The sequence below is a fragment of the Neofelis nebulosa genome, chromosome 10, assembly GCF_028018385.1.
Source record: "Neofelis nebulosa isolate mNeoNeb1 chromosome 10, mNeoNeb1.pri, whole genome shotgun sequence".
NCBI lineage: Eukaryota > Metazoa > Chordata > Mammalia > Carnivora > Felidae > Neofelis > Neofelis nebulosa.
In genome coordinates, this window is record NC_080791.1 from 87832988 (window position 1) to 87854515 (window position 21528).

At 45.9% G+C, this 21528-nt stretch overlaps 1 protein-coding gene across 2 annotated transcripts; it reads right to left on the reverse strand.

Moving 5' to 3' along the window:
- Window positions 1-1157: 1157 nt before the first annotated feature.
- CD59 (CD59 molecule (CD59 blood group)) lies at window positions 1158-21528 on the reverse strand. Of its 2 annotated transcripts, none has more exons than XM_058688593.1 (4): window positions 21386-21528; window positions 10912-10993; window positions 9270-9374; window positions 1158-2678 (listed from the first exon to the last, which is right to left on the reverse strand). In XM_058688593.1, exons 2-4 carry the CDS (start codon window positions 10982-10984, stop codon window positions 2476-2478), a joined length of 381 nt encoding a protein of 126 aa, XP_058544576.1. In that variant the 5' UTR covers window positions 10985-10993; window positions 21386-21528; the 3' UTR covers window positions 1158-2475. The 2 variants fall into 2 exon arrangements, with proteins under 2 accessions (XP_058544576.1, XP_058544577.1); XM_058688594.1 differs by lacking the exon at window positions 21386-21528 and adding an exon at window positions 18355-18521.

A 21528-nucleotide genomic window follows, 5' to 3' on the forward strand; every position in this document is an offset into this window, starting at 1 on the left:
CAAGGAAAAGAAACCCAATGTAAGCTAGCAGATGTTGAACACTGATGAGGAACTTACAATGTGCAAGATGAATCATCTGGCCCCAGAGGACTCAAACATATAAAGCATGGTTCATGCTCAGGGAGTTCCAAGTCCAAAAATGTGGGTGAGGCAGGCTCTTATCTTATCAGGACACACCCTACATGTTAAGTCATGGGGCCCAAGGGGAATATACTCATATCTTGAGGCTCAGGACTTTCAGGACTAAGTTGGACAATGGGTCAGCGTCCTTTGGGATATACTAGGAGTTCCACTATCTACGCAATGGGTATATCTTGCATCCATAGCTCACTCCCCAAGAGAGAGGATCCAATGGGGTTATCACCCCCCAATATTAAACCCAGTATGGAAATTCCTATAAAAACCATGCAAAGGCTATTGACTCTCCACTCACCTGGCCTATTGCCTTTGGGTCAAGACGCCCCATGCTCCAGTCCATGGTGTGAGTCGGAACTTTTTGCAGAAAAAAACCCCAAAGCTTAAGGCCGTTTATTATGGCCCTTGGTCATTTCAACTCCCAGGAGCCCTCTCCCCATCTCCCTATTTAGCAGCACTCAGAGTCTGCTTTAGACAATTATCCCTTTCTCGACGCACTCTGGCCCCAAAGTGGGCACGTGACCCAAGACAGCAGTCAGACAGTCACACGCTAGAATCTGAATCTTTAGAGAGAACATTTTGGAACTGCCCAAATCCTGGCTTTTTGTAGTCTGGTTGAATTCTCCCTCCAAAGTTCCCCTAGATTAATTTTCTACGTAAGTGAGTCAAAATTGGTTCTGTTTCCTAAAGGCCTGTGTGAAAGGAACTGCTTTTTGCTCAGCCAGCAGCTGTGCGCACTTCAGTACTTCTTTGGGCGGGAAAGATCCTAGTGAGGAAAGAGGTACACGTAGTATTTTGTCTTGGACAAGGGAATTAAAGACGCTGTAAGGAAAAACACTGAGCCAGTAAGTAACCCAGACCACCAAGGCAATGCTAGGTTTTGTTGAGGAAGGTCCTAGTCGTCTCTGTTCAAGTAAGGGCATCAACACGAGACAGCTGACACTGGTCACGCTCTTCTCTTTCAGTTGCTACCACTGGGTGTCCTGCATGTTGTTTTCCTTCCGGGCCAATAACCACGCTCGTGCATTTGGTTAAATTTTATTTTTGGAAGGGCATTCCTCCCAGTTTGTTGAGATTACATAATCAAGGGGTCTTAAAAAAATGTTAATCATGAAAGCCTAGCATCATCTGCAAAAATCAGGCTATGCTGCTAAGTACAATCAAGATTATAAGAACACAAATGTCCTTAAGTCTACCGGATCTTAAGAATTATTCACCATCACCCACTAGAAAAAGGCAAAACGTTGCCCTCTTGAAAAGGTGGATCACTTTTCAGGAAACCAGAAGAGCTTCCCAAAGCCTTAACAATTGTGATTATGTTAATAACCCTTACACATGCATGTTACGCAATCTGTGCTAAGTCAGCTAGGCCGGAAGTTGGCAGGCAAATCACACCCTTGCTGTTGCTGCTGTTCGTGAGGACACTTGGAGGTCCCCACCTGCAACTCAGAGGCTCTTCCCATCGTGTTCATACAGTATAAGTACACGTATGAAGAGACTTGCTACCAGTACTATGCAAAACAAGCACACTTAATACCGCAAGTCATTTTTAACACAGGATGTCCAAATGTTCAGACTTTTAACTATGTGTGACAAAGCCAAGATATCCCACCATTCCAATAAAAAAGTGGGAGGGGTAGTTTTAACATATCATTAATATGTCCTATTAAGTTTTTCTAGGGAAGACAGAGTAGCCCATACACAATCTAGGGACAGAGGAAAACTCAGATCTCGGAAGACCTGGGGTTTCCGTGCCCCGCCATGTGGAGGGCTTACCTTCTTCCTTGCCAGACACCTGCTAGTTGCGAAGACCAAGGTCATTCCCATTGCTCTGCATTAGGAATTTCACTGCCCCTGACAGCCCACACGTGGAAGGTTCTTTGTGCCTGCGTGGCAGCACAGGGCACGTAAAGGGAGAGGATGAAAGCATTCCCCGAGAGACTGCTGAAAAGAACCCCCTGCCCCGGTCTGCCCCCAAAAGCACTCATGATACTCTTTAACTACATTCAAGGAATGAGAGGGGAAAGAACGGAGACATGCAGAGTCTAATGTACTCCAGCGGCCACCGCAAAGCTGGTCTTGCAACAAGCAGAGGGACAAGCACGTGACCTAGCTCAAATCGCCCGCGTCTCCCTCTTCAGTTTCTTCCCTCCGACGGGTCTTTGCTGCCAACACGACCGGTCTTCAAAGGCGCTGAGTCTCTCTTTTTACCAAGTGGCTCAAGCTACTTTTAATCCTTCCCAATAGGATCCAGGTGAAAATAGCCTTGGGAATGCAGCAGCAGAGGAAACAAGGAATATACAGAAACAAAGTTTAGGAGAAGGGCCTCCCAGTGTTGAGTTAGAGACAAAGGTTCCAGGCTGCTGCCAGCAGCGGGGTCACCAGCAGAGCCATCTTCCCAGAGACAGTGGTGCCAAAGCTCCTGTTACACAGGTCCTGCTGGCAGCAGCGGTACCGGAGCTTCTGAAACCCGAAGGAAGCTGAGATGTGCTCGAAACTGCAGCCCGCCAACTTCCAGCACTGGTAGTAATAGGATTTGGGCTCTGTGGGGGAGACACACACACAAGGGTGAGGAAGTGGGCAATGTTCTGTGCCTGCCTTCGAACTCCTCATCCTACTTCTTAGAACCTAGCTCCGAAGGGAAGTAGAGACATCCGGGCAAGAATACGTATCCTAGTCGGGCTATAAAGGGGAACGATTGAGCGACTGATGATGCGGCTCGAAAAGGAACTTTTCGCTAAAACCAAAGTCTCATGAGAACCTGCACAGCTGTGTGTGGTGGGAGCCCACAGGGGATCGTACTGAGGTTTTAGGGGTTTACTAAGATTTTAAACACATACTCCCATTGATCCAACAACCTTACTTCTAGAATTTGCTCTATGAAGTTCCTTGTGAAAAAGATTAGGAGAGATCCTCAAGAATGGTTACTGCAGGGGGCGCCTGGGTGGCTCAGTGGGTTAAGCATCCGACTTCAGCTCAGGTCATGATCTCACGGTTCGTGGGTTCGAGCCCCGCGTCGGGCTCTGTGCTGACAGCCCAGAGCCTGGAGCCTGTTTCAGATTCTGTGTCTCCCTCTCTGCCCCTTCCCTGCTCGTACTTTGTCTCTCTCAAAAATAAACATTTAAAAAAATACCTAAGAAGTGGAAACCCACATGTCCATTAATTGGTGAATAAACAAAATGTGGTCTATCCATACACTGGAATATTATTCAGCCATAAAAATGAATGGAAGTATTGATAACGTGCGATAACACGGGTGAACCTTAAACACATTATGCTTGGTGAAAGAAACCAGTCACAAAGGCCACAAATACTGTAGGATTCCGTTTATATGAAATGTCCATAACAGGCAAATCCAGGGGGACAGCAGGTAGATTAGTAACTTCTGGGTTATGTGGCAGGGAGGAATGGGAAGTGACTACTTAATGGGTAAGGATTTTCTTTTCGGGATAAAAATATTCTGCAGTTAGTGATGACAGACGTGCAACCTTGTGAATACACTAAAAGTCACTGCATTGTATTATTTTAAATTGTATGTGAATTGTATCTCAATAGAATGGATGCAGGACAGTATGTAGAATGAGAGCCATCTGTGTAAATAAAGTGTATGTGTGGAGGTAAATGCATTAATTTTTTTCTGGAAAAATCCCCAAGGAATTTAACAGTGTTACCTTCATGGAAGACTATCCCTCATTTATATATCGCTTATGGCCTGAGATTTTTTTTTTTTAAGTCATTGGATACTTTTTAAAATATTTTAAACTTCATTTAAAAATCATTAGACTATTCAGTAATATAGGAAGAGTTTCCAAGAAAACATGCCACTATGGTCCCAATCTTTGCACACATAGAAAAAGAAAAGCCAAAAGCATATATGCCAACTATCCCATGGTTTTTTTAATATTCAGAAAAATTAAGGGAAAAGCAATGTGTTAGTTGAGAGGAATTATGGTAGATTTTCCTCTCCAAAATAACCGTCTATGTGCCAAGACTGTGTGCTACAAACTGGGGATATACAGACATAGAAGGTATGGTCCTTGCCCTGGAATCACTTTCTTATCTTCTGTGCTGGGAAAAAAGAAAAAAAAAATGCAGATACCTATTTCCTTATTAAAGGCTTGTAACTAAATTTCATTCGTAGCTGGGAACAAAACTACATTTTTTAAAAAGTTTTATTTATTTTGAGAGAGAAAGGGAGAACAGGCGCACAGAAGCAGGGGAGGGTCAGGGAGAAAGGGAGAGAGAGAATCCCATGCAGGCTCCGCACCATCAGCGCAGAGCCCAACTTGGGGCTTGATCTCACGACCTTGAGATCATGACCTGAGCCAAAATCAAGAGTCGGACATTTAACTGACTCAGCCACCCAGGCGCCCTCAAAACTACATTCATAATTGCAAATGTAACTGTCCCACCTCCCCCTCAGAGGGAATGTGTGTTTGGACTGAATTTTAATGAAGTTTGGTCAAGTGGCAGAGGCCAGACAGAGTGTTCTAGTGACTTTACTTTCTTGGTCATTGGTATTTAAGAAGATGCCTCCAATAGAGGATGCTGTAGAATAGGGCAAGTTACTGCTTTCCATAATACTAACCAGGCAGTGGAACTGGAAAAACATTAAAGCTACCAGAATTTTAATTAGGGGAACCTAACAGCCTGGAGAGAGCAGATAGCAATTTATTAATAATTGCTACCAATTAATCATTTACTATGTGTCCTGCAGTGAGCCAAGCATCTGCTTCAATGATCTTTTTAATTTTTTTTAATGTTTATTTTTGAAGGAAAGAGAGACAGAGCATGAGCAGGGGAGGGGCAAGGAGAGAGAGGGAGACAGAATCTGAAGCAGGTTCCAGGCTCTGAGCCGTCAGTACGGAGCCTGACACCAGGCTCAAACTCATGAACTGTGAGATCACGACCTGAGCTGAGGTCGGATGCTTAACCAACTGAACCACCCAGGCGCCCCTCTACTTCAATGATCTTATTTGCATAACAACCTCTGATGTGGTGAGCTCACCAAAGCCTCCGTCAGAACCACCCAAATAAAGCGGATTATATCAGAGTCACTGGGATGTTAGAGGTTCTCTCTCTGCTTGACGCATCATCCCAGCTCTCTTTGAAGATTTAGTTTGCGTCTAACGTCACCAAGCAACAGTCCCTAATTGTCCTCGGCACCTCTAAGTGTGCCCCTTGTTCAGAAGGTCATAACGGCAATGATGGCTTGGCGCAGTCACGAGGCTTCTGCCAGAGTCTAAGCACGTGGTTTGTAATGCTGGAACATGGCCAGGATGCCAGGAAGTATCAGCTGAATTCACACTCAACGCCTACTTCTCTTCTAGACTCACTCTGTGCAGCACCATCATGTGCGTTTTCTCTTCAAACTGCCCCCCTGACCCCAGAAGAGAAGTATGCCCACTTTCTAGTTGGGGAAATGTGGCTAGAGTAGTTGAATGATCTCTCCAATGAGTACCTGACCTTTGACTCATGTTTTTGACAGTGTGCCCTGCCTCTCCCAGGAGACGTCAATCCGAGCTGCAGGGGGATTTAGGTGCTCTGTTAGTATCTGTCTTACCGCAAGGTCAAAACAGCTCTAGTTCAAGAACTGCTATTACATGTCTGGCCGAATTTGGGGACTTCTGTACATAAGAAGAAAAATATTTAAGATTCATGTTATCCCTTTTTAAAAAACAGATTTTATTCTTTAGAGGACCTTTAGATTCACAGCAAAATTGGGCAGATGTAGAGTTCTCAGCCCCCTGACACCTCTGTGCCCACCCTAAAGAACCTCCCCTTTATCAGCATCTCCCCCACGGCCCCCCCCCCCCAGTGGTACACTTGTTACAACTGAGGAACCCACATGGATTTATCATTACCATCCAAAATCCATCATTTACGTTTCGGTTCGCTCTGGGTGTTGCATGCAGTTTGACATACACGTGGCACATGTCCACCAATATAGTATCACACAGAGTAGTTTTGTTGCCCTAAAATCCTGTGCTCCACCTTTTCATCCCTCCCTCCTTCTTGCTAACCCCTGGCAACCAATGACCTCTTTATGGTCTCCTTTTGCCTTTTCCAAAATGTCCTACCATGGAATGATACATTACGTAGCCTTTTCGTATTGGCTTGTTTCCCTCAGTAATAGGCATTTAATTTTCCTTCATGTCTTTTCATGGCTTGATAGCTCATTTCTTTTTAGTCCATTGTCTGGATGTACTACAATGCACAGTTCATTTACCCATTCACTTACTGAAGGGCATCTGGTTGCTTCCAAATCTTGGCAACCATGAATAAAGCTGCTAGAAACATCTGTGTGCAGGTTTTTGTGTGGACAGAAGTTTTCAACCCCTTTGGGTATATATTCAGTGAGTGCTGAATCACACAGTGAGAGCATATTTAGCTTATTTAAGAAACTGCCAAGCCGCACCATTTTGCATTCCCACGAGCAGCGAACGACAGTTCCTTTTGCTCTGAACCCTTGTCAGCATTTGGTGTTGTCAGCATTTTGGATTTTGGCCACTATTAATAGGTGGGTTTTGTTATTTATATGAACCACTTTTTCTTCCCCAAAGTTTATTTTTATTTATTTTAAGAGAGAGACAGACAGAGAGAGAGAGCAAGAGGGGGAGGGGCAGAGAGAGGAGGAGACAGAATCCCAAGCAGGCTCCATCCTGTCAGAGCAGAGCTGGATGTGGGGCTCGAACTCACAAACAGTGAGATCATGACCTAAGCTGAAGTCGAGAGTCGGATGTTTAACTCACTGAACCACCCAGGCGCCCCTACACAAACCACTTTTAAAAGTGGAACAATCCATTATAAGATAAGTTTTGGATGTCTCACGTATAGCATGGTGAGAATAGTTACTAATACTGTATTGTATGCTTGAAATTTGCTAAGAGGATAGATCTTAGTGTTCTCATCACACACAAAAAAGGCAACTGTGTGAGGTGCTGGATGTGTTAATTAGATCACTGTGGTAATCATTTCACAATGCATACAAATATCAAATCATTACACTGTGTACCTCAAGCATACACGATTTTTCTCTATCAATTATTGTTCAGTAAAGTGTTAAACAATGGGATTTGAGAGCTGGAAAGAAGATATGGCTCTACTTCCCTCCTTCCCTCTCCTCTTCACCTCTACCATCCAATACACATATTACATTTCATAAATGAAAAAACACAGGCAGAAGGAGCTTACTGGATGGAGGCAGGACAGAGATGGGAGATGGGAGCTCCTAACTGCTAATCTAATTCTTACTCTACACATAATATTGCCTTTATTCTGTTAGTATCCAAAATCTATAAAGAACTTCTCAAACTCAACACCCAAAAAACAAATAATCCACTGAAGAAATGGGCAAAAGACATGAATAGACACTTCTCCAAAGAAGACATCCAGATGGCCACCCGACACATGAAAAAATGCTCAACATCACTCATCATCATTTGAAATACAAATCAAAACCATAAGGAGATATCACCTTACACCTGTCAGAATGGCTTACATTAACAACTCAGGCAACAACAGATGTTGGCGAGGATGCGGAGAAAGAGGAACCCTTTTGCATTGTTGGTGGCAATGCAAGCTGGTGCAGCCACTCTGGAAAACAGTATGGAGGTTCCTGGAAAAACTAAAAATAGAACTACCCTACGACCCAGCAATTGCACTACTAGGCATTTATCCACGGGATACAGGTGTGCTGTTTTGAAGGGACACATGCACCCCCAAGTTTATAGCAGCACTATCAACAATAGCCAAAGTATGGAAAGAGCCCAAATGTCCATCGATAGATGAATGGATAAAGAAAATGTGGTGTGTATGTATGTATATATATACATATATATATATATATATGTATGTATATAATGGAGTATTACTCGGCAATCAAAAAGAATGAAATCTTGCCATTTACAACTATGTGGATGGAACTGGAGGGTATTCTGCTAAGTGAAATTAGTCAGAGAAAGACAAAAATCATGACTTCACTCATATGAAGACTTTAAGAGACAAAACAGATTAACATAAGGAAAGGGAAACAAAAATAATATAAAAACAGAGAGGGGGACAAAACAACAGAGACTCAGAAATATGGAGAACAAACTGAGGGTTACTGGAGGGGTTGTGGGAGGTGGGGATGGGCTAAATGGGTAAAGGGAATTAAGGAATCTACTCCTGAAATCATTGTTTCACTATATGCTAACTAATTTGGATACAAATTTTAAAAAATAAAAAATTAAATTAAATATAAAAAAAATATTGCCTCTCTTCTCTTATTTGGAAATGATACTTTTTGTGGAGGGAGGTGGGAGAGATGTGGTTGAAGAGACACAGATGATCCAGGTTAACTTGATGCATGTGCTCATACATAACTGTGTTCAAATATTCGTGGAGTGAGTGGCTATGTTCTCTCCAGGGGCCTTATTGTGCTTTCTACATTAACAATGAATTATTATGGGCCTCTCTATCGAGGTAGAGGACCTGTCCTACACAATCAAGGACCTTGCATTGTAGGGCTTGGAATTTTAGCCACATTCCAGGAATTTATATCAAAATTATCAGACACTCCAGTCAGACAGGATAATTCTGATTTGTGCTTACTTATTGAAGGATTTCTTATTTCTAGGCAAATTAATCTTCTTCTCCTTTCTATTGCGTTTTTCTGAACCTGTGGGTCTCCCGAGCCTTTTAGGAGTTCACCTGATATGTTCAGTATTCTTTGTTGCTGACTCTGGAAAGGCTTTGTGGTAGAGTACAGAAGAAGAGAATAACCTTGAAGGGTGGTTTTTTTTGTTTTTTTTTTATTTTTGGGACAGAGAGAGACAGAGCATGAACGGGGGAGGGGCAGAGAGAGAGGGAGACACAGAATCGGAAGCAGGCTCCAGGCTCCGAGCCATCAGCCCAGAGCCTGACGTGGGGCTCAAACTCACGGACCACGAGATCGTGACCTGGCTGAAGTCGGACGCTTAACCGACTGCGCCACCCAGGCGCCCCTTGAAGGGTGTTTTTATTTTTCTCTCTTAGATGACAGTTACTGCTTGTTGAATACAAGCCTGATGAGAATTAATGTGACGCTCATTTTCTCCCAGGCCCTCCTCATCCCCTTACAGTTAGGAGGCAGGGAAGGGGCAGGCTCTTACCGGCTTCAACGTAGAGACACGAGTCAAAATTCGATGAACAAACGGAGGTCTTAGTGCAGTTACCACTCACTGGTGCCACACAGCTGTAGCATGTCAGGCTATGACCTAGAATCAGAAAGAAACCCGTCAGGACTTGTTAGAGCAGCACTAACTTGCCATCCTGGCAGAAGGAGGCCCACCATCTGCACTCGATGGGACGGGGGCTCGCAGCTCACAGCGCGCTTCCATTCCCACACAGATCCGTAGCAGATCTATTTTTCCAACCTCAAACTGCAGTCCCAGCAGCAATTTTTGGACCCTGATACAAGTACAAAAAGAATTTCCATGTGTCAAAATCCCTAGAACTGTGCAAATGAGAAGCTTCCTCTTACCCTCAACTAGAAGTGATTTTTAAAAAGTGATTAATTTGCAGCGATGTATTAAAAGGTAACTATCAAGAGAATAAACTAACAGAATTCTATAAATGCCTTCCAGGCAACGAATACTCTCTGACCACATTCTCATAGATCGATAATCAGTTATGTGGCAGTATCTGTCTGTGTGAAAGGACATTTTTGAAAATGAAATATGTAAAATCTCATAGAAGAATGTCATGGTGAAACCCAGACCAAGTGTGGGTTTTAGAACCCAAGAGCTAACTTGCAGTTCTAAGGCCAAAGCAAATATCCATCCCCGGGGGGGGGGGGGGGGGAGGGAATTTTCCAGAAGGCCAGAAGAAAGTGGCTCCTCACTATCTGAGCATATAGGAGCCAAGCTCTCTAGAGCATCTTAAATGGCCATGTTCGCCTTCCCTGGTGTGAAATCCCACCTAGCAGACGACTCTCCATCTGTGAAGGTTCCAGATTAACCTTTGAAAGGTCAGCCCAAATAACTCCCTCCTACCACTTTGTTTGCAGATGATGAGACAGATGCCTGGAGCCAGGCGCCCCCCCATAGGGTGAAGGTGGTGGTGGGGGGGTGGTTAGCCCACTCTGCCTCTTCCTTCCTGAGGGCGTTGGTTGCCCCTGTGTGGGAGGGGAGCCTCAATCGGAAGGGACAGAGACGCAATGTTTCTGCAGTCCCCTCCCTGTTCCGGATGCGTGTACACACGTATGAGAGGGGAGAATGTAAGAGGGAGGGTGTGTTCTAGCTCGGATCCTGGAGACGGCCGTTTGAAAGGTTGTTCCTAGGACTGAATCTTCTCCTGGCTAGAGCCAGAGTTCACTTGGTTTCTTCTTCTTCTCTTTTTTAAATGTTTATTTATTTATTTTTGAGAGAGGAAGAGATAAAGCAGTGAGCAGGGGAGGGGCGGGGGGGGGGGGGAGACAGAGAATCCCAAGTAGACTCCCCGCTCCCAGCGCGGAGCCCGACACAGGGCTCAAACCCGTGAACCATGAGGTCCTGACCTGAGCGGCAGAGTCAGATGCCCAACCACGTCACCCACGGGCCCCTTCATGTGGCTTCTTGACAAACCTTTAAACAGTTCACCAAAGTTCACCTTTGGAAATTCTGTTGGGCAGAAATATTCATAGCTACCATGTTCATTCAGTGTGCAAATATCCACGTACCCACATGCTAAGCATTGGGTCAGTCTTGCTGAGGTCGAAGAAAAAGTGAGCGCATGACCTCACAGTTCAGATCCATGTCCCCGGGGACCGCTCACCTGAATGGCAGAGGACAGCCAGGATGAGCAGGAGCACCAGCAGGATGAATACTTGGCTTCCCATCGTGATCATCCACAGACTCTGCAAGGAAGGGACACAAAGGGTGGTCACAAACCAACAAATGGGTGCTGGTTATCTCAGAGACCAACAGCTGGAGGGCCCGGAGCCTTCAGGAAGCATGGGGAAGGAGTTAGCGGATCGAGAAATGGTCTAGAAATGGTCTGGGGTGCCGCGAACCAAGGTGCTCTCCTGGTCCCTCCTCTTGCCCCCAAACCTCAGGTTACTAAAAAAACGCTGCCGGTCCTGGGAGAAGGGTGGCTGTGGGAGTCAAAGTGCACCTGGCCAAGAGTCAGCAGTGCCCGGGCCCCAACCCCAGCTCTCACCTACAGTGGCCGTGAATAAACGTCCACTCCAAGCCACAGTCGTCATGATCATGCAGTGGGGATAGCACTCTCTTCCCCATAAGTGGTGTTTAGTCAAACAGGAATACGAGAAAAATACTTAATTCAGCAACTACAATTCCCACTCTGCTGGCCCCACCCAAAACTGCTGGCTGAGCCGGGGCCTAGCAAGGGTCACCTTTCCAGGCCATGCCACTAAGTGTGTCAGACCAGACAGGTGACACTGGTGCCCTCCAGATGCCGGTGCCTCCTGTGGCAGAACAGGAGGCAAAGGTTTAGCATGCACAGAAGCTCCCCACCTTAGCAAGTGTGATGGAGACACCGCCTTGTTCACCTCCTCCCCTCTGGGGAGGTAAAGAGGGGTCTGGGTGACTTTGACGACCAGTCCCACTACAGTAATGCCTACGTGGGTACAGTGAGCATCAGGGGAGGAGAGGGAAGGGTTGAGATAGCTCAAACCCTTTTCACCCGATAAGGAAGGCAAAGCACAGAGAATTTCTAACTGAGTAAGTATAAGTCATCTCTAAGAAGTCTCCCAATCCCACTCCTACCTTCCCGACCCCCTCCTGAAACAAGGAGGCAACAGTGCCTCTAAACCAAGATGCCCCACAATCTAGGCCCCTCAGCCCCACAGGTCAGGACTTCTGCCTGACAGGCCCAGGGTCTCTTGGTAGGTGAGCCCCCACCCCTCTTTAAGTTAGGAACAGCATCTCCACACCTCTGAAGGTCATCCTCTGCTCAGGAATGGGCTGAAGATGGTCAGGGGAGGGTTGAGAACCAGAAAGAACAGATTCTGGCATTGCTCAAAGAAAACACTGAGTAAGTCATGCCTGGATCAAAGAGACACGTTGCTTTCCTGATGTGTGGGGAACTAGGAAGAAAACCAAACAGGGCCTGGCCTTTCTTTACAAGTTGAATAACCTCTACTTCCTTCTGGCCTCTTCAAAATCTGCAACAACCTACTAATGGCCACCCCCCCCCCCCATGCTGAGCCTCCTGGGGGTTAGCTACCCACAGCAACCCCATACAGTGAGGATTGGAGGTGCCCAAGGGCAGAGGTTAGAGCTCAGATATCGGAGTGGCAGAGATCTGGATGTAGGGCAGATTATGCGGCTGCAACCAGGCCTCACTCACTTCATCTACAACAAGCAGCGGGTACAGAGGTGCGATCCAACACCGTGAGGATTTATGGAGGTAAAACAAGTTAAATGAGTATGTGCTTGACACAGCCAGGCACACACAAGTGGTGGATGTGTGGATGCACACAGACCTCTTGCCCTAACTCAGACAGGCTTGTCTACTACACCTCCTGTTCTGAGTACCTGAGTCCGCGCATCTTTCTTCCTGGCCCCTCCCCTGAGAGGTGGGGGCCCTGAGGGCTCCGTACTCTAAGCGATGAGGAAGAGGCCTCGGCCCCTCCTGCTGGCATCCTGACTGCCCTGCAATGCCCTCTGCCTGGAGCCAGAAGAGTGAGAACCCCTTCTACTCTCCCCTTGCTAGTGAGTGACCTGGGCCTGGGCACACTGCCAGCTCCCCGCCTGGCTTCTCACGTTCACCAGTTTCTGGGCAGAAAGGATAGCTGACACGTTCAAGTTAGACAGGGCTCAGGTCTGTGAAGAACAAGGAGAGGAAGGTATTAATCTGAGGTCCCTCACAGCAGGGCAGGGGCTACAAAATAAGAACGGCTGCCACATCAGGTGTCCCCCCTGGAGGAGGAGGAGGGAGGGAGCTCCAGGCCAGGGTCAGGAACTGGGAAGATGTCAGGCTGGCAGGAACTTCCAGGCTTCCCCTGGAATGGTAACAGCATCCTGACAAACGGGGCCATACACAGAGGTGTCCCCTGATGAAGTGCATTGGAAAGAACCTGCCTACTAAGAAACACTCATCTCTTAACAAAAGCAGGGAAGAAACAATGAGCTGCTTAAGGGACAGGCTTTCCTGTCTGGTCTGGAGGGTCTGAACAAGGCCTTGAACAGTTCTGGCTCTGCCACCTACGTGCTGTGAACTCAACCTCTGAACTCCTCTCTCCATTCATCAGCATGGGGATAAATACACATACTGCATGGTACAACACCCAGCACTCAAGAAGGCACTCCAAAAGCAGTTGCCACTATAGTATTACTGAAGAGTTGTGAGGTTACCAGGAGGAAGAAACGGGGGAGGGAGGGGGTGGTGGGAGGGAGGGGTGTGGAGGGTAGACAGAAGGTAGCGCTAGGTGAGGAAGCCAGACAAATGCCCTGGAATGGATGAGCCGGGGGCACCGAGGGCACCAAACGTTAAGGCAGCCCCCAGATTTTGGGGTTGGAGAGTGTCAAGTCTTGGTTTTGACACATCACACATCACTTTGCTGGCTGGTAGTCACTGTGGCTGCTTCCGTGACATGGCTGTGGGAGGGGAGGGCAAAGACGGCAGAGGAAGAAGTGGCCAGTGTGCTGATACCAAGGTTAAGCTGTTCAAATCGAAATGAGACCAAGTCTTCATTAACCACTACTAAAATATCAATTTCCAAGGGCAAAATGTTGTCATGGCAGGAGAGGGAGGAAAGAAAATACCTGATTGCTTTAAAGCTATTTTATAAATGCCCCCAACATGTTGACAGTAGTTAATGCTAAGACGGATTATTTATGATTTCTTATTTCTCTTCCTGACCCTTTACTTTTTGCCATACTTTCCCCAGCTATTCTATAATGGACCAGGTGTTACTTTTATAATCAGAGATATTGGGAAAATCCACACATAACAAATGTTTCCCTTTTGGTGGTCACATATCACCCATCTTTTGGCAAATCTTTCTTCAGACTTAAAACAAAAACAAACAAACTGAACCTCATAATTTCAAACTCTTACCCCCTAGTCTAAAACACCCTCTGCTTTAAACTTTAAAATGATGCCCATAAGTTAAGTGTACATCAGATGCTCTGCCATGACTTTCCCACTCCACCCAAGCCAAACACTTCCATGCAAAATGCACCCAGAGGGCCCCAACACTCTTCTTTGCTAAACACATTAACTCATTTAAACAGTGGATTTAAGGGGCACCTGGGTGGCTCAGTTGGTTAAGCGTCCAACTTCGGCTCAGGTCACAATCTCACGGTTCCAGGGTTTGAGCCCCACGTCAGACTCTGTGCTGACAACTCAGAGCCTAGAGCCTGCTTCAGATTCTGCGTCTCCCTCTCTCCCTGCCTCTCCCCCACTCACGCTCTGTGTGTGTGTGTGTGTGTGTGTGTGTGTGTGTGTGTATGTCTTTCTCTCTCTCAAAAATAAAAAAACAAATTAAAAAATTAAAAAAAAAATTTAAACCGTGGATTTAATTATTGGAAACAGACTAAAGTCATTCTGAATAAAGTCCAAAGACTAAAGATGGGTGAGCCTCCTGGAAAATACCATTTTGGAGCTGTAATACACACTTGAAGCCAGTCTTAGGAAGTATGGACAGGTTTTTCTGGATGACTCTGAACCTGATTCCTTCAGGGGTGCTCCAAATAGGCTTTTCATCCGCAGGAATAAGTAAACACTAGAAGATAGATAAGCACTGTCTAAAACAGTAAACATTTGGCAACATACATGGCTATGAGTAAATTAGGATACAATTCTATGGTGGGGAACTGCACAGCCATGAAGAGGGACAAACAGGGAAGGCTGTTCACAATGTATTAAGGAAAAAGCCAGTTTAAAAATAGCTATAATCTTATTACTTTTTGTTGAAAGTGACGCTTGGAATACTATATCAACTTTCCTGAACATTTTTGGAACATGTGGTTGATAGAACAGTAGAATTATGAGCAGCTTGTTCATGCTTAAATATATTTTCTTAACAATAAACATTTTTATAGAAAGAGTTCTGAACGTGATAGCAGGATATGTTAATGTACTTACAAATCATTTTACTTGCAGCTTAAGTTTTTTTTCTACTACTCAACCTGATTAGGTATAAAAATATATACCACTTTTCAAAATTGGCTTGAGGTAAAAAAATGTTTTGTGTACATATCCTCTCCTATGTCTATCTGGTGACAATTATTTTAGTCACACTCTGTATTGGTAAAATATGAGGCTTGGGTGATTCTCTTGCAGTCCTGCAAGAGAGAGCTATATTCTAATCCCACTTTGCTGCCGATTCATAGAACCTTAAAGCAGTCAAATGAGAACTGACATGTTCCTCCATTTGTGAAGGGGTAAGGATTATTCTATATAATGAAAAAAATATAAGATTAATATGTGAGGGTTTTAAAGCTTAATATGGACTAAAAAGTAGCAGTTTAAGGAACAAACAAGCAGACAAACGTACATGCAATCCTGGAGTTACTCTGTCTTGGGCTCAGTCAGACCCGACCTAGAAATAGTATTTTTACTTCTTAGCGGCCAATTTCTGAATTCTTTCCCATTTATCAGGATAGTAAAATAAACAGGTGTAGAACCCAGGAGAAATAGTTGAAGGAAGAAACCAGGACTCTTCTATTTGAAAAAATATAGTCAGAGACAATTACTGTCTTCAGATATGCTGAGGGTCACTGAGAAAGGGAGGGAGAGGTTATCCTGTGTAATTTCCAAAAGCAGCATCAGGACTTCCTAAGGAACAACTATTTGCCTCCACCCCATCCCTCCTACCTTCCTGCTGTGTGTGAGGCAATGCGCAGAGTATCAGCACATCTGGAAAGCAATTCCCTTGGTAAAATGTAAAAAAACCTCTCATCACTTGACAATGCTCAAGCAGAGAGCAGAGATCAAGGATCACAGACATTGCAGAAAAGGTTCCTGCAGAAGGCAGCAAGGGGTTAAAACCAAAGTTCTCAGAAGTACAAAAGATTCATTTTACAATAAAACCAACCTGATAATTATTTATTCATTTGCATCCACCTGAGATGGAAGAGGAAGCTGAAACGCTGCAAGGTGATTTACAAATACAGACATCCCTGATCAAGTTCCTGAAAATGCTTTAGGTAGCAAATTTATGGATAGTGTGAGCCCACATTCCACCCCCCCCCCATATTCCATTATTTTAAAAGGAAAACAAAGGGATGTTACTGTCCATCCAGAAACTCCAACCAGTCCTTCCAAATAACTATCTAAACAATCCATAGAACTTGAACATGAAGCATTTAACACATCGCTATTTAATGACACAGCTTAAGCAAATGAAAGGAATTCACTGGTGAGTGGGCATATTTACTGCCATTAAGTAGGTTCACTCTCAACACCTACACCCCATTCATCCCACAACAATTATTTATGAGCCCCCTGTGGGCAGGTACTGTGCTAGGCGCTGTGTTAGTGACCAGTGAACCAGGCAAGGCCCCGCCTAGAACTTTATAATCTAGTGGAGGTAGACATCACCTAGTGCTAAAGACTAGAAAGAAAACAAAATAAGGAAACAGCACCAGTTCTGAAACACAAGTGGCATAAGAGTCACCTGGAAGGCCATTAAGCACAGATGCAGAGCCCCATCTCTAGAGGTTCTGGGTCTTGGGTCTGGGGTGTGGGGGACAAGAATTTGCACTTCTAACCAGGAACACACTGAAAACCACTGGGTTAGAGGGTGACCAGGGACAAGGGTGAGGCTAGCTTAGATAGGGCTGGAAGCGTCTCTCCCAACAATGTTGTGAGAGAAGCTGTTGGTTCTAATTAAATAATTAAAGGCTTCTTCTCCTTTTAAGGGCCTGTGTGATTACACTGGGTCCAATGTCACTGAATGCATTAACTGTATTTAATCCTCACACAATGTTGTAAAGTAAATTCAATCTGCCTCCATTTATCAAAAGAGGAACCTGGATCAAGGAGGGGAATGAATTTAGGCAACTGTGGTAGGCAGAATAAATAACCCTCTCTTCCCCAAAGGTGTCCGCGTCCTAATTCCCAGTACCTGTGAATACTGGCAACCTTAGATGGCAAGTGACTTTGTAGATGAGATTAAGGTTACAACCTGTTCTGGATTATCCATAATCGTGTGGGTGATTACACTGAAGAGGACAGGAAGGCAGTAGGATCTGTCAGAGATGTGAAAACAGAAGCGGGACGCCTGGGTGGCTCAGTTGGTTAAGTGTCCAACTTCAGCTCAGGTCCTGATATCAGTTCGGGAGTTCGAGCCCCACATCGGGCTCTCTTCGGATCTTCTCTCTCTCTTTCTTTCTGCCCTTCCCCCACTCATTCCTTCTCTCTCTCCCCCCACCTCAAAAATAAATAAACATAAAAAAAAAAGAAAAGAAAATGAAGCAAGTGGGGGAGCCTCATTGACAGCTGGTAGAGCATGTGACTCTTGATATCAGGGTCCTAAGTCTGAGCCCCACGTTACAGACCTACTTAAAAATAAAATCTTAAAAAAAAAAAAAAAACAGGAAGAAGAAGAGGCAAGAGATTCAAGGAGGATGATGGAGCTCTCTTACTACTGCTGATTTTGTGAACTGATGAAGCGGGGTGGGGGGGCCACAGATGAGGCATACAGGTGGCCTCCAGAATAGTCCTCAACTGACACTTGACCAGGAAACGGGACCTCAGTCCTCTAACCAAATGGACTCTATTGTGCCAATAACCTGAATGAGCAAGGAATGGCTTTTCCCACAGAGCCTCCAGAAAGGAACACAGTGCTACCAACACATTGACATGAACCTGGTGATGCCCACAGCAAGATTTCTGACATACGGAACCACAGATTTAATTAATCTGTGTTGTGTTAAGCCCCTAAACTTGTGATGATCTGTTTCAGCAGCAATAGAAAACGGATGCACCAACCCCAGAACTGGTAAATAGTTAAAGCAGCATTTAAACTCAGCTCTGAGCTTTTACCCACAGTTAAACTCTCTGGAGAGGAGACTTCTCGTGAATTCAGCTTCTGAAGTAAATTATTAAGCTGAGGCCACCAGAGAAGAGACTTTTATATCGATGCTGGTTCCAAGAGATTCACAGATACCCATCAGTTTAGTTTCTGCCCCTGGGAGCGTGGCACCTCAGAGGCTGATGAACTTTAAGGCCAGAAGTGTCCTCAAAAATGAAATCTAGGGTTCTCATGTTCTAGAAAATTACTGGAACCCCAGGGAATGAAGTTACCTGTCCCGAGGCAACACGTTAGTTGCAGAGCCACACTGGGTGGGTCCTGCTTCCATTCACCAGGGGCTGGTAACTCACAAGTGGCTTAGTGTCAGAGGCTTGGAGCTTTGCCTCCTTATCACCTCGGGACACATACAGTGCCTGCTGCAACCACGTATACAGAGACACCTAGATAAAAATCAGTTACTCAGTTCACAGAAGTAATTACATCAGAAGGTAGAGACAACCAGAAAGCCACCATCATAATGAACAGCCCCTCCCAGCCACCTGGGAGGTCCCACTGCCAGGGACAACCATCCCAAAACTCTCTAAACCACATAAATCTGCAGCTTTCCCTACAAGGGCCTTCTCTGCCATTTGTTCCAGGACTGCAAGAGCTAGAGGTCTCCGAAGAGGGCCTCTTATTAGAGAGCCAACTCATGGCCCTGCCCTTTGAGGTTATACATGCACAGCCAATGGTTTAGTGAAGATATTTCACAAAGATACAGCGCTTAGATAAAAAGTACATATTCCCCTTGAGGAAAACCTCAAGCACCTCTGGGCTTGGTTTTGTTTTTTGGCATTCTGGCCGAAGTTTGAGAGCTGACCCAGAATTTTTAATGTGCTTCTTTTCAGGAGCTTGTACCTGCAGCTGTCAAGGTGAATTCCATTACACAGCTGCTCTCCTCATTGTAAAACCCACTTTATTTGGGCTTTGGTTTTCCAAATCACTCAGTAATAATGGGCTGTTTTCCTTATATCAAGGTTCAGCAAAAGGTTTCCTGTTTCTGCTTTAAAAATACAGAAGTGACAAGTTGTAGGCATTTTTGGTTCTCCGTGAGGCAAGTCTTTATCTTCCTTGGGGTTACAAATCTACCGCCAGAGTAAATAACCACATTAAAAAAAATGTTTTTTAATGTTTATTTTTGAGGGAGAAAGAGAGAGAATATGAGCAGGGGAGGGGCAGAGAGAATGGGAGAGAGAGAATCCAAAGCGGGCTCCAAGGTATCAGCAGAGAGCCTGCTCGAGGCTCCAACTCAGGAACCATGAGATCATGACCTGAGCTGATGTCAGATCGTTAGCCAACTGAGCCACCCAGGCGCCCCATAAATAACCACATTTTGAGAAATGTTAACACCCCTAACAATGAACATTCTGAGCTGTATGTATCTTCCTTGGAGAAGTGGGTATAAAATGCCCTTATGGGGAACAGGAACAATTGCTGTGGGGACACCCAAAATACTAATAGCCACCATTTGTGCCTCACAAACAGGTGCCAAACTGATTTCCACGAATTACCTCAGTCCTTTTAACACCCTATGAAGTAAGGCCTATTATTTTACTGATAATAATGTGAGGTTAAACAGCTCGCTCAAGATTACCCAGCCAGTAAACAGCAGAGCCAAGATTCAAACCCGGGTGTGCTGCCCAGGCCCTTGACCGCTACACCGTGACACATGAACTTGGTGGTTGTGAATTCACCATTTCTATTCATGCACACCAAGCTTCAAACTCTACCTGATTCCAGGTGGATTCCAGAGCCATGGTCACCGAGAGACAGATTAAGCTAGGTAAGGTAGGGCAAAAGTGGTAGAAAAGAGGTGTTTTCCTGAGAATTGAACACAGAGTCATCTCTGGGTTAAGTCTCCTACGTTTGAAGACTTTACCTCCATTTCACAAATTGTTTATTATCACAAGCTAACCTTGACAGGGGCCCTATGTAGGTTATGTCTCTAAATCTATAAAATGTACGGGCTAATTTGTTTAGAATTAAGTAGAAGTATTGCAGTTGAGAGAGGTGGGCAGCCAGGTCTCCACTGGGGCCCCTTAACCTCTTGAAGAAAGTCACCACCAAGTAAGAACATGATTTTTAAAAGCACCAGCTGGTGGGTGCTTGGGTGACTCAGTGGGTAAGCATTTGATTTTGGCTCAGGTCATGATCTCATGTGGACTGAGTCCCAGATCGGCTCCTGGCTAAGCCTGCTAGGGGTCCTCTCTCTCCCTTTCTCTCTGCCCTGTCTCCGCTCATGCGCGTGCTCTCTCGCTCTCAAAATAAATAACATTAAAAAAAAAAAAGGCATCAGCTGGTCACAACAGGAGGTACCATGGCCACAGGCGGTTATAGAGAGTAGGAAAGCACCGTCAAAAGGAAAGCATGAGAAAGTCTCTGGGCTAGTGCCTTCACAAGGTGCAAGATGAACGCACTATTTCACAACCCGGGCCTGCCCAGGACAGAAGCAGGAAACCTGATCTCAGAAGTCTCTGCCAAGGTGAGTCACTAACTCCAGCTCCTCTCATTGTGGGTGCGTTCCAGGCTAGCTTCCAGAAGCCATTTCCATTGCCCGGCCGCCGCCCACGTGTGTTAGTTAGCTAGCCGAGAGATGGCATATGTGACGCGGCGCATTTCCAGGATCCATGGAGAGCCTGCTTCTCGTTAAATAACAACACAAACCTCGATTTAACATTACTTTGCAAGTCCGCTGCCAGACTCCAGGAAGGGGGTAGCCCCCTCAAAACAAAACGTCTACGTTTCGGCCCCGCCCTTTTTCCAATTCCAAATTTGTACAGCTAGAGAAGGTCTGTTACCACCTGGCACGGAGCGGGTTTAACCTCCTTTCGAGGCATGATTTCTCTTCCCTAAGGTGCAAGAGCTTCCCTTCAGAGCGAGGCGAGGGCAGGTGGTCGGGGTTCCAGGAAGATATTCCCTAGGCAACGGAGGGCACAGCGCGCAGGATTTGGGCTGTTTCAGAAAGGGCGCCCACTCCTCCCCCCCTTCTCTTCTTTTTGTTAACAAAAAGAAGAGAAGGGGGGGCAGGAGTTGTGCAGGGCTCTCCTGGGCAGCCCCAGGCAGGCCACCAGGGGCCTCCGGTGCCGGGAAGCCTCGGGCCGCGGGCAGAAGGGCCTGGGGAGGATGCCGAGAGTCGCCACTCCTCCTGGGGTCTCCGCCCGCCCCGATCCCGCCGCAGGTGAGGGCACGCGCCGAATCTAGCTCACTGCGGCCTCAGGTTCCGGGTGCGGCTCGGACCCAGCCCAGCCCAGCCTCGGGCCTTACCTGCCAGCAACCAGGGTGTCTGTTCCAGCGCCGCGCGGCCCGTGTGCTCTGGCCCCGCAGGTCTTTTCAGCCTGGGTCGCTGAAAGCCCGGAAGCTCCGCCCCCTGCCGCTGGCCCTACCCCCGCGGCCGCTAGGTCTGGCAC

What these genes read in the sequence shown, in the direction of transcription:
- CD59 (XM_058688593.1), bottom strand. Translation starts at nt 10,984, where the DNA reads ATGATCACGATGGGAAGCCAAGTATTCATCCTGCTGGTGCTCCTGCTC. An exon ending in GGCTGTCCTCTGCCATTCAG is followed by an intron (nt 9,375 to 10,911) that starts GTGAGCGGTCCC and finishes TTCTGATTCTAG; the next exon opens with GTCATAGCCTGACATGCTAC. An exon ending in GTGTCTCTACGTTGAAGCCG is followed by an intron (nt 2,679 to 9,269) that starts GTAAGAGCCTGC and finishes TCTCCCCCACAG; the next exon opens with AGCCCAAATCCTATTACTAC.